The following is a 12,133-nucleotide window of genomic DNA, read 5'->3' on the forward strand; positions in this document are numbered from 1 at the left end:
TTTTTTTTTTTTTTTTTTTTTAAAAGATGACCAGTAAGGGGATCTTAACCCTTGACTTGGTGTTGTCAGCACCATGCTCACCTGATGAGCTAACCGGCCATCCCTATATGGGATCCAAACCCGGGGCCTTGGTGTTATCAGCACCGCACTCTCCCGAGTGAGCCACAGGCCGGCCCTAAAGATTTCTTTTAATAGTCTTTAATGGTTTTCTTTTAATTTTAAATACTTCTGGAATTTCTTTTTGTTCTAGAACCCGGGGCCTTGGTGTTATCAGCACCGCACTCTCCCGAGTGAGCCACAGGCTGGCCCTAAAGATTTCTTTTAATAGTCTTTAATGGTTTTCTTTTAATTTTAAATACTTCTGGAATTTCTTTTTGTTCTATTATGAGGTAGGGTTGACTAATCCTTTATTTCTTCACTGATTTGAAATACCGTTCTAACAGATACTAAATTCTTGTATGTTTCTGGACTGTTTGGTTTTTTCTGTGCCACTATCACATTATTTTAGTTATTGTAGCTTTATGATTTTTTTTTTTTTTGTCTTTTTCCGTGTCCGGCATCGGATCGCAACCCTCAGTGTTGCCCCCGTACCGGACCGGAACCGGCAACAGAATCGCAACCCTCGGCGCTGCTCCCGTGCCTCGCTCAGCCAGTGAGCAGGAACCGGTCTGTATGTGGGATCCGAACCCTCGGCGGGAGCGCCACCGCGCTTCCCAAGCGGTGCACTATTGCAGTGCGCCACCGGGCCGGCCCATATGATGTTTTGATAAACATTTTATTTCTTTCTTGAGTTTTAGTACTCTACCATGAAATTTAGAAACTGGGGATTTAAACACAGTTATAAAATGAGTTTTATTTCTCATTGCTGCTTGAAATAACATATAAGCAAGATACAGAGCTGAGGCCAAAAAAACAACTTATTGAATTTTTAAATGATATTCTGTGAATACGCTTATTTGTCTTGATTTTATTAATAACTAAATTAGTAAGTTGTATCTGTAATAAGATAATATCCCAAAGATAATTGTTATTACATGTTATTTCTTAAACATCCTTTTAATGCACAAGAGTTCTATAGCATATAATAAAGCACTTAAATTTCAATAAATGGTCAGGCTGAGAACATTTCAGTGAAGACGTTGTTTGTCACAGTAATTTGAAATATAAGAGCCCAGTTGATGAACTTTAGGATTGTATGTGTTTTATAAAGTAACATCACTTGTTTGACTATAAAGGATAAGTAAGTCTAAATTAGTGATAAGTCAAATAATGGAATATTTAAAAACCTGAAGTTATTACTTTAATGAAAGGACATAATCTTCTCAATGATGTTGTCTGGAAGAGTTTTTTAGAACTACTTGAGAGAGTAGATAGACAAGAATTTCTAATTTGATTGCTGAGAAAGCATGTTTGGGTTTGTATAGTGTTTGAGATTATGCTCTAACTACATGGAGATATTAGAGTCAGAGGCTAAAGCTACTATTAGTTTGTCTGGAATTGAGATATATAGTATTAAATTTATTTACTGAGAAGAGTTTACGCTTAGTCATATTTTTAAAGATCAACAGGGTAACTTCCATCATTTATTGATTTTAATAAACATTAAGATGTTTTGAATTTTTACTATTATATTGTCTATAGCTGTGTAACAAATTACTCCTAAACCTCAAAGGCTTCAAACAACAAGCATTTATATCTCACAGGTTCTTTGGGTCGGGAACTCAAGAGTGGCTTAGCTAGGTGGTTCTGTTCATGGTTCGTCAGGAAATTGTAATCAAGGTGTGATGGCCAGGCTTCAGTCATGGCTTGACTGGTACTGGAGGATTTGCTTCTAAAAGGGCTTGTTCCTTGCCAGGTGGACCTCTCTCTAGGGTTGCTTAATATATTTTTTATGACAGCTCACTCTCCCTCCCTTACCCTCCACCCAAGTCAGTGATCCAAGAGAAATAGCAAGGAGCGATCTGCAGTGCCTATTACGACTCAGTCTCAAAAGTCTACCATCACTTTCACCATATTCTCCTTAACAGTGAGTCACTAAAACAACCCACACTCAAAGGGAGGGAAATTAAGTTCCACCTTTTGAAGGAAGAAGTATTAGAATTTGTGGATATACATTAAAACCACCACTAGATGCCTCCTTTTATCCTCCCATTTTGAGTTATCATTCCTCCCTTAATAGTGTTTCCCAGATCATTCAACATGATTTTTTTGAAATGTGAAGAAGCAGAATTGCAGTTTTATCATTATTAGTTTCTGTAGACAATTTCTATGTTTAGAAATAGGGGCCATTATAAGATTGGATCCCTGATAGCTTTTGTCATTATCGTTACCTTTGTATGTGATTTAATCCATCAAAAAATATTTCAGAACCTACCATGTGGAGGACATTGTGTAAAGCCTATTTAAGTTTGTAATACCTCCCCCCACCCCAAACTCCCCCTCTCTGTTACCTGCTTTATTTTTCACTTTAGCACTTTCCTACTCCTTTCCCCCACTTCACTCTGCTCCAGTTACACTGGCCTCCTTACTATACCATGGAACTTACCAGACGTTCTTTTGCCTTAGGACCTTTGCTGTAGCTGAACATTTTGGCTGGAATGTTCTCCTAGATTTTGATATGGTTGACTTCTCCCCCCTTCAAGTCTTTGCTCAAAGATCACCTTTCAGGAAGGACTCCCTGATCACCCTATTTAAAATTCCAACCTGTTCCTCCATAAACACTCCCAATATCCTTAACTCTGCTCTTTTTCTGGTATACTGTATAATTTTTTTATTAGGTTTATTTTTTTATTGTCTATCCCAGCTGGAATGTAAGGTCCCCAAAAGAAGGGATCTTTGTCTATTTTGTTCACTTTTTTATGTCAAGTGCCTAGACTAGATACATGAGTGCTTATTGTATATTTTTTGAGGGATGCAATCACTATCTGGTACATATTTTGACCATTACCTTTGTGTTTCTCTTTGTCTAGAATGTGAACTCCATGAGGGCAGAGATTTTTGTCTATTTCATTCATTGCCTAACCCAGCACATAACAGAATGTCAGGCACATAGTAGGCATTCATTAAACGATTATCAAATAAGTGAAGACACTGGGTTAGCATTTTTTATTTGGGACAGTTTTTCAGAGTGGAATCAGCATTATATTTTTCAGTCATTATAAAAGTAACACATATTTAGCTCAGTTGTTTAGGGGTGGTGTTATAACACAAAAGTCAAGGGCTTAGATCCCTGAACTGGCCAGCCACCAAAAAAAAAAAAAAAGTAATATAAGTTAATTATAAAAGTTGCAGTCCATAAAGAAAAGTATAATGAAGAAAGTAACATCTGCCATAATCACACCTTGCTATATATACCTAGATATAATTAACCTTCTGTTTACATATTATTGGTTATGTTTTATCTATATCTAGTGTGTGTGTATATAAATTTATTTTTTATGAAAATCTGTTATACTAGTTATTCTGTTTTGCAGTGTGAGTTTTTTCACATTATTCAAAATAGACCCATGTCTTCTTAGTGTCTACATAGTATTATAAATTAAAATGTTGAAAATAGCCTATTGAAAACTATGCATAAACTTATCTAAGCTATACATAAGTTATGTTCCAAATAATAGCACACCGTAATATTTCGTAAATGTAAGTGTGACTTCCAGAGAAATCTTAGAAGAAAATTTTGTTCTAAAGAACAAATGAAAAAAAAAAAAAAAAAAAAAAAAAAAAAAAAAAAAAAAAAAAAAAAAAAAAAAAGAATAGAACAAATGAAGAGCAATAATTCCAGAAAATTCAAATTTAAAATATACCAGGCTAGATCAGAACACATTTTAGTTTAGAATAATGAGGGCAGGGTTGGCCCCGCAGCTCACTCGGGAGAGTGCAGCACTGGTAGTGACAAGGCTGCGGGTTTGGATCCTATATAGGGATGGCCGGTGTGCTCACTGGGTGCGCTTACTGGCTGAGCATGGTGCAGACAACATTGTGCCAAGGGTTACGATCCCCTTACTGGTCCAAAAAAAAGAATAATGAGGGGAAACAGTTGATGAATTGAAATATATATTTATTAAACTAATATGCTAACTTTTAGCAAAGAACTTTACTGCTTTGCATAAAAACTTAGTCACTGTTCTTTAGGAACATACTATGTAGTCATATTGTATGTAAATCCTATAAAACTGAGTATTTTCAGTGTCATAAAATTGATACAAAAAGTTATCAACTGAGTTGAACTAAGCTCTTAAAAGAGTTCAGAGGAGAAAGCAATCTGAATGGGGTAATTTGGGAAACCTTTTATTCCAGTCATTCTTTTATTACTTTTCTATTGTCATCTTCAGAATTGTAATTAGTATTGACATTTTGTTCCATTTCATGGAGAGTAATTTGATAAAATATCATCAGTTAATATTTTATACAAAACATTGGATAATTTAAAGGAACTACTGTATTTCGTCTTAGGTTCTCTTACCATCAAAGGTAGGAAAACATAGGGGTAGGTTATATTTTTTTTCTTTAAAATATTCACTGTCTTTATGTTTTTTGTTTTTAAGTGGCTTTCTATTTTTGATATTCTCTTTCCAAGTAAATCAGTTTAAGCATCTTTAATGTAAATAATAGAAATTTTTTTGCTTGTTTTTCAGATTGAACTCATTTGCCAACAAAATAATATAACAGTATTGGAAGATACAATAAAAAGGCTTAAATCTGTGAGTACATTTTTCATAAATATATGTTAAGAAATCGTTTTTATTCAGTTAGTAAGCCACAAAAAATTATATATGTGTTTTGACTCTTATGATTTTTGCGAGCAAGAAGCATTTTTGTTTTCTGAAATCAGCACTCTGTAAGAGTGATGCTTTTCTTGCTTCATTTCATCACTTCACCTTTCCTAGAGGGAGAGAACAACTTTTGGTTAGTTTTATTAATGCCATTAGCTGTTACCTGATTTAAAATGATGGTTTTGAATAATTCTCAAAATAGAAGGTGCATTTGTCTACACATTAACTTTTATTCTCCTTCGTAATAAATATTTTTTAAGCCATAGATTTTGGTACTTAATTCCAATTAATACGTTTTATCTAATGATGTAAAATGAGGACTGCTCTGTTTAAACATTTTTATGTTATCATTTAAAATATTTACTTTGTCTGAAAGTATATCTGTAATTTTCTTCTAATAAAGTATTGGTAAAATAGGGCTGGCCGGTTAGCTCAGTTGATTAGAGCGTGGTGTTGATAACATCAAGGTCCAGAGTTCAGTACCTGTACCAGCCAGCTGCCAAAAATAAAAATAAAAAATAGAGTATTGGTAAGAAAATTGTTGTAAGAGAAATGTTTCTAAATATATTGAAGTGAATGGGAACTCATGGGAATGCACTTGAAATGAATACATGTGTGAAATATCCAGCATTCATTTAATTTATTCATTCATCAAGCAATTATTAAACAAAACTCAGGTACTTTAACAGATGCTTTTATGGTAGCATATAAGTTTTTCCAAAGCAAATTAATTCAGGGCTGGCCACTTAACTCAGTTGGTTAGAGTGTGGTGTTGATAACAGCAAGGTCTAGGGTTTGATCCCTGTACTGGCCAGCTGCAAAATAAATAAATTTTTTTAAAAATTCGATTTATAGGACTTGTACTAGGTCTGTGGACATTTCTGGCCTGTCTAAAATTTCTTTGCCATTTTTCTCCAAAGTTATTGAGTAAATTTAGGGGTGCTTTGAGTTAAATAAAAATATAGCAAATCCAGAAATGCTGGGAAAAAAGATATCTAACAGGTTTTTTAAATTATTGATGAATAATTTTTCAAATGTTCTATTTTTAAAATACCAGATTTAATCTTTTTAAAGATCCTGTTTATTTTCAATTTTCATTTAGAAAATAATACTATAGTTTAGCTTGAAATAATGACCTAATTTTTTCCTTCTTGGCAAGATAATTTTAGAGACTGAAAAAACACAACATAAATCTCCTTCCAGACTTGATTCCTTTGTCAAGACTCTAGAAGCAGACAGAGATTACTACAAGAGTGAAGCTCAAAATCTGAGAAAGATGATGAGAAGTAGATCTAAAAGTCCAAGACGCCCGTCTCCATGTGCTCGTGTAGGTTTTAGAAACTTATAAATATTTTGGAGTTTGTTTCTCAAACACGGACTTTTATTCTTTGATTTGCCTAATCTGGAAGTAATTCATTTTGATTGACATGAATTGCTGTATCAAAGAGGCTGAGAGACAAAGGTCTGTTTGATGGCACAGTAGACCACCAATATTGGTTCTTTCTCCCCCGTATGAGTAGTGGTTGGGAGGTAATCCGACAGATGTGGAGCAATTTGGGATGAACCTGTTTAAAAGAGAGGCAATTTTGTAACTCATTCTTCATCATTTCCTTTCATTATATAGTCATGTTTGCTTAAGTAGAAATTGTGTGCTGTCATCAATGGCACATTTCTCTTAGTACGATATGTCAAAGAAGAATCTCAGATGTCTTGTATAATAATTGTAGGTTGCAAACTGTGATGTAGAGCTTTTGAAGACAACAACAAGAGATCGTGAAGAACTTAAATGCATGCTGGAAAAATACGAGCGTCATTTGGCAGAAATTCAGGGTAATGTCAAGGTTCTTACATCTGAAAGAGACAAGACCTTCCTTCTTTATGAACAGGTAAACTTATGTATAAGTAAACAAGTTATATAACTAATAACATTCAGTTCTAGAGCTATATAATTTTTCTTTAAGTTCTATGAGAGTGCTTAAACCTGCCAGTCAGATTGATCTAACTTTTTGAAGTATCCTCATGTATGTCATCCCCGTGCCCAAAAAGAGCATATATATGCATAAAAATAAACTGATTTTTGGAATAAGAAATGGGGAGAGTGTTAAATGATAGGGTGTGATGAATTCAAGGTAAAAAGATCCGGATTTAAGAGTTTAAAAATACTAATATATAACTTTGAGAACTGCCATATGATTTGCTTAATTTTAGAGAGTAACATCAGTTTGTAGTTTATCTCTACTTTCTAGCTTAAAATTATATAGCTTTTGTTAATCAAATAGCTTCTTTATCCAACAAATATCAATTTGCTTAATTTTAGAGAGTAACATCAGTTTGTAGTTTATCTCTACTTTCTAGCTTAAAATGATATAGCTTTTGTTAATCAAATAGCTTCTTTATCCAACAAATATCAAATCCCATAAATCACCAATATCATTTCTTTTAAAGTATCAACATTTTTAAAGAATTATAGTTTCTATATTCAGGGTTCTAGGTTTACTACTCTAAGGGATAGGAAAAAATAAGATGCAGACAGTTTTCTGTAAATTTGCGGTCTAGCCGAGGAGATAAAGTATACTGTCTTGTATTTATTTTTTTGTTACTATAGGATAAGTGGTCTAGAGGATATTGTAAGAAAAGAAGTGGGCATTTTTAATTATGGTGGTCAAGGAAATCTTTGCTAGAAGATGTGGACTTTGAGCCCTGAAGAATGAATGGGCTTTCTGTTATCCTGAAAGGAGCAAGGAGGAACATTCCAGACTAAAGGAATGGTATGAGGCAAAGGATAAAGGCAGGAAAATAGTAGAGAAATAGATCTGTGTAAAACTACAGTAGAGGGTATGTGTCAGTGGAGTAAGGGGAAGCTAAGGCTTGAAAGGCAGATTGGACTAGAGACGTGTACAATTTTTTTCTGTAAAGGCCCAGATAATAAACATCTTTGGCTTTACAGGCCATGTGGTCTGTGTTGCAGCTGTTCAGCATTGTTGTTATAGGGTTGAAAGCAGCTATAAATAGTACATAAATGACTAAGTTTGGCTGTATTACAATAAAACTATTGATGGACACTGAAATTTGATTTTTATATTATGTTTACCTGTTATGAAATATGCTGCTGCTTTTGATTTTTTTCCCCAGCCATTTAAAAATGTGAAAAATATTCTCAGCTTACAGACCTACAAAATCAGGAGGCAGGCTGGATTTGGCCTGTGAGCTATATATAGTCTGTTGACTTCTGGGCTAACTAGTAGAGGATGTTCAATCGGCCTTATATGAGGTTTATACTTTGTTTTATAAGCAGTGGTCAATCTGTTTTTGTTTGTTTTTAAGGCAGAAGTATGTCCAAAGTCACATTTTTACAATTATAAAAATGTGGCAATTTTTAAAGTATCTCTTACATAATCATTCTATATTATCTTCTTATATAACAGTTTCTCCTTCTAGAGAATGAGAGGAGAGAAAGACTGTGGACTCCTAAGAAGGCTGTTACAGTAGTCCATGCAATAAGGCATTAAGGGACTTAGTGAGGGTGTATGAGTGGAAATAAATATAGAGACAGATACAAAAGACACTGTGAAGGGAAATTTGACAAGATTTGATTTTAGGAAGGAGGAAAGATGAATGGAAATTACTGAAATTCTGTCTTGAATAACTGAGAGAATTGTGGTAATAAAAGAAGAAATAGGAAAGTTATTGGTTCTTTGAGGGAAAAGATGTGGGTTTGATTTCAGACAGATCTAGTAAGATGATGATAGTACATTCAGGCTATCGGGCTGTGAGAAATGTGGGACTGGAGTGGAGAGAGAGGCAAGAGCTGAATGCATTGCTCTAGAAGTCTAATGCTGAGGGATGAATTTTGAGCCTACTGAGTGGATGAGGTCTCTAAATTAGAAAGCTGTCCAGAGAAGAACAGAGAAGTCAAGATGTTATACTCAAGAGGCAGAGAAGAACCTTTGAAAGAGATAAGACAGAGAACTAGGGAAGGACAATGTTATAAGCCCAGGGGCGGAAGGAATCTCAAGAAAAATGTTGAAAACAAACATCACATATTGCTGAAATGTCAAGGAGAACAGGAACTGAGAAAAAGGCTATTTGATTTGGTGAGGTCATTAGTTGAAATTGTGCAGAGTATCATGGGGGTGGGAGCCAGGTTATACCAGGGTGAGAGAGTGAGTGGTAAGAAACTACTGGCAATTGGTACAGACCATGGCACTTTTTTAAAAAGTGTGTCAAAGGGAGAAGAGGCATAGGATGGTGAATGGAGCAGCAGGATTAAGTGACAAGTTTTCAAGATAAGGGAACCCCAGGACATGACTGAAGGTGGGAGAGAAAGGGCCAGTGGAGAGGGCTCTGTTCAAGGAAATAACTGAGGAAATAACTGAGTCAGGGAGATCTTTAGGAGATGAAATCTGGGTTCTCATGGTGGCGTGGCTGTAGAAATTGGGAAGTAATATATCTTCCTGTAAGACTTGGAGACTAGCCAAATAGACAATGACCGAAATCGAGAGGAAAGAAGATAAGATAAAGAGACTTATGAAGCAAAGTTGGATATGAAATCATCTGCAGGTGTGGAATTGATTAGGGACCCAAGGATGGTTGAATAAGTGTGCAGAGAGTATGTTGGATTACCAGTAAGAATTGGTGGGCCCTTTCCTTCAGGGAAAAAGTAGCCAGGACATGAAGATGGCAAATACATTTATATAGAGAAAGATTGAAACACTATGATAATATTCATTAAGCCAGTATTCTGCCTGAATTGTGCTAAATTCAAATTTATATTGCAAAATGACAAATGGTATATACCAAGTACAGTTCTTTGCAAAATATTCTCTGTTGCAATGACTTCCTCCAAATTAACTTTATTTTAAATTTTTGGCAAAGATATTGTTAAGTGAACTTCTGTTTATATATTCATTTGCATTTATTTGTATAAACTTATTTCACAGTAAAAATTATACTTATTAACCTGCTACATGCATATTAATGTAGGCTTGCATTTTAACTGGCTAGATAAAAGAGCCATATTTATGTCCATTCTTGTTAAAATTCTATCAAAATATTTAAATAATAGGCACAGGAAGAAATTGCCCGACTTCGACGAGAAATGATGAAAAGCTGTAAGTCTCCTAAGTCAACAACAGCGCATGCTATTCTTCGGCGGGTGGAGACTGAAAGAGATGTAGCCTTCACTGACCTACGAAGAATGACCACAGAACGAGATAGTCTGAGGGAAAGGCTAAAGGTTTGAAAGAATTTTATCCCTATGAACGTATGCAAAACACAAATGCAGTGACATTGAAAGCACTTTGTTTTGTTTTTGTTTTTTTAAACAGATTGCCCAAGAGACAGCGTTTAATGAGAAGGCTCACTTGGAACAAAGGATAGAGGAGCTGGAGTGTACAGTCCATAACGTAAAAAAAAAAAAACCACTTTTGAGCATAAAATCTCACTGGTTTTCCCCTTTCTCTTTTTTCTGTGTTCAGAGAAGTTTATTTTTCTAAAATAATTTTTTTTTAAGATAGCTGGAGTGTACAGTTCATAATGTGAAAAAAAAATCACTTTTGGCTGTAAACTCTCAATGGCTTTCCCTTTTCCCTTTTTTCTGTGTTCAGAGAAGTTATTTTACTTCTCGAAGATAGTATTTGTAGTCCGAAAATACTCAAGGTGGTATGTTTGTTGTAAATTGTTGCTTTTTCATTTGCATATTTCCTTCTGGAAATGTGAGTAAACTTTTTGTGTGTTAGGTTGCAAAGCGTGTTCTTTTTTTAAAGAAAGACCATTAGGGTGCATTAAAATCTCAGGGATTTTAGCAACTTTCTCATCTCTCTATTTTGTCAAAAATGATATTGCCAGATATTGAGAAAATGGCTCCTTCCACCTAAAGAGTGGATAGGGCAGAGAAAATTATAATGAAATAAAAATTAATGAGCAAAATATATTTAAACTGAGTTTAAATGTGAAGGATCACCTTTTTACTAATCAGGGATTTGAGATGCTATGAATATATATTTGAGAAGTTGTAACTATAAACATAATTAAGGGAGTTTGAGTTTCTGTCACCAAATTGAATTGAATATATTTATAAGTTCATCTGTAGTATTTTGTTATATGAGTAAAAAAAAGCACTACACAGGAGAAAAACAATTCTTATTTTCATAATCCGTACCTCAAAAAGTTCACAGAAAGAGTCATATTATCTTTTAATTCTATTTTCCCATGAATGTTTTGAAGTATCCTCATATGTGTAATTTATATAACATTGGGCAACAAATAAGAAATCTTTTTGCAAATTGGATATATATGCTATAGTCAAATCGAACTAGATTGAAAAATGTAGACTGATAATGCTGTGTAGACTGAGGTACTGTGATAGGAAAGCTGTGCAGTGAGTTGTTCTTATCCCTACTACATGATAACCTCCCACAGCACTCAGGTCTAACCTCATCTCATCATGTGAATCATACCATGAACCACAGTTTGTACAGAAGGAGTATGTCTCTTCAGGAAGATTACTAAGGGTTTTTTAGTGATGACAGTAACCTTGTCATTCTACTTGTATAGCTTGATGATGAACGTATGGAGCAAATGTCAAATATGACTTTGATGAAGGAAACGATAACCACTGTGGAAAAAGAAATGAAATCACTAGCAAGAAAGGCAATGGATACCGAAAGTGAACTTGGCAGGCAAAAAGCAGAGAATAACTCTTTGAGGTAAACTAACGTACCTTTAAACAACTAAATAGTTTGCTATAGCCAATAGCTCTGCTTTTTGTAGTGTATTTTACAATGAAAATTAAGTTGTTTGTTGACTTTAATTTCTGAGAGGATTATTATGAAGCAGTTGTAAAAGTCATAGTACACACAAAATGATTTCCCCAAGATCAATCACAGACCTATAATACCACACTTAACTAGGGATCACACTTCTTAGTAATTTTAACTTTACATTTGCAAAAAGCCTTAGTGTTTACCTGAAATAGTTTTTACAAAGCCGTTCTGGGTACAGATCATATTTGACTTTTTTATTTGTTTAATTTACCTTTGTAACTTTAAAATTTTTTCTGGGATATGAGCAGTATGAGAAAGCACAAAGTACAGGTTTGACAGTCACTTGGAAACAGGGTGGTTTAGAATATAATGAAAAGTCATAGCAGAGAAGTTTTTCTGGGATATGAGCAGTATGAGAAAGCACAAAGTACAGGTTTGACAGTCACTTGGAAAGAGGGTGGTTTAGAATATAATGAAAAGTCATAGCAGAGAAGTAGGAGCATGTGATGGAACTTAATTGAACTTAATTGAGTGCTAAGCACTGTGCTTAGCCCTTCCTACCTAATTGAATGCTAAGCACTGTGCTTAGCCCTTCCT

At 34.5% G+C, this 12,133-nt stretch overlaps 1 protein-coding gene across 2 annotated transcripts; it reads left to right on the plus strand.

The window, feature by feature from the left end:
• Positions 1 to 1,657: 1,657 nt before the first annotated feature.
• Positions 1,658 to 11,905, plus strand: TSGA10 (testis specific, 10). Of its 2 annotated transcripts, XM_008591454.1 has the most exons (7): positions 1,658 to 1,779; positions 4,635 to 4,700; positions 5,932 to 6,099; positions 6,500 to 6,658; positions 9,838 to 10,008; positions 10,100 to 10,177; positions 11,328 to 11,905. In XM_008591454.1, the coding sequence occupies exons 1-7, from the start codon at positions 1,753 to 1,755 to the stop codon at positions 11,481 to 11,483; spliced, it is 825 nt and encodes a 274-aa protein (XP_008589676.1). In that variant the 5' UTR covers positions 1,658 to 1,752; the 3' UTR covers positions 11,484 to 11,905. The 2 variants fall into 2 exon arrangements, with proteins under 2 accessions (XP_008589676.1, XP_008589677.1); XM_008591455.1 differs by lacking the exon at positions 5,932 to 6,099.
• The last annotated feature ends 228 nt before the right edge of the window (positions 11,906 to 12,133 follow it).

Source organism: Galeopterus variegatus, unplaced genomic scaffold (assembly GCF_000696425.1).
Source record: "Galeopterus variegatus unplaced genomic scaffold, G_variegatus-3.0.2 Scaffold6923, whole genome shotgun sequence".
Lineage (NCBI taxonomy): Eukaryota > Metazoa > Chordata > Mammalia > Dermoptera > Cynocephalidae > Galeopterus > Galeopterus variegatus.

What these genes read in the sequence shown, in the direction of transcription:
- TSGA10 (XM_008591454.1), top strand. Translation starts at nt 1,753, where the DNA reads ATGGTTCGTCAGGAAATTGTAATCAAG. An exon ending in CAATAAAAAGGCTTAAATCT is followed by an intron (nt 4,701 to 5,931) that starts GTGAGTACATTT and finishes CTTCTTGGCAAG; the next exon opens with ATAATTTTAGAGACTGAAAA. An exon ending in CCTTCCTTCTTTATGAACAG is followed by an intron (nt 6,659 to 9,837) that starts GTAAACTTATGT and finishes TTTAAATAATAG; the next exon opens with GCACAGGAAGAAATTGCCCG.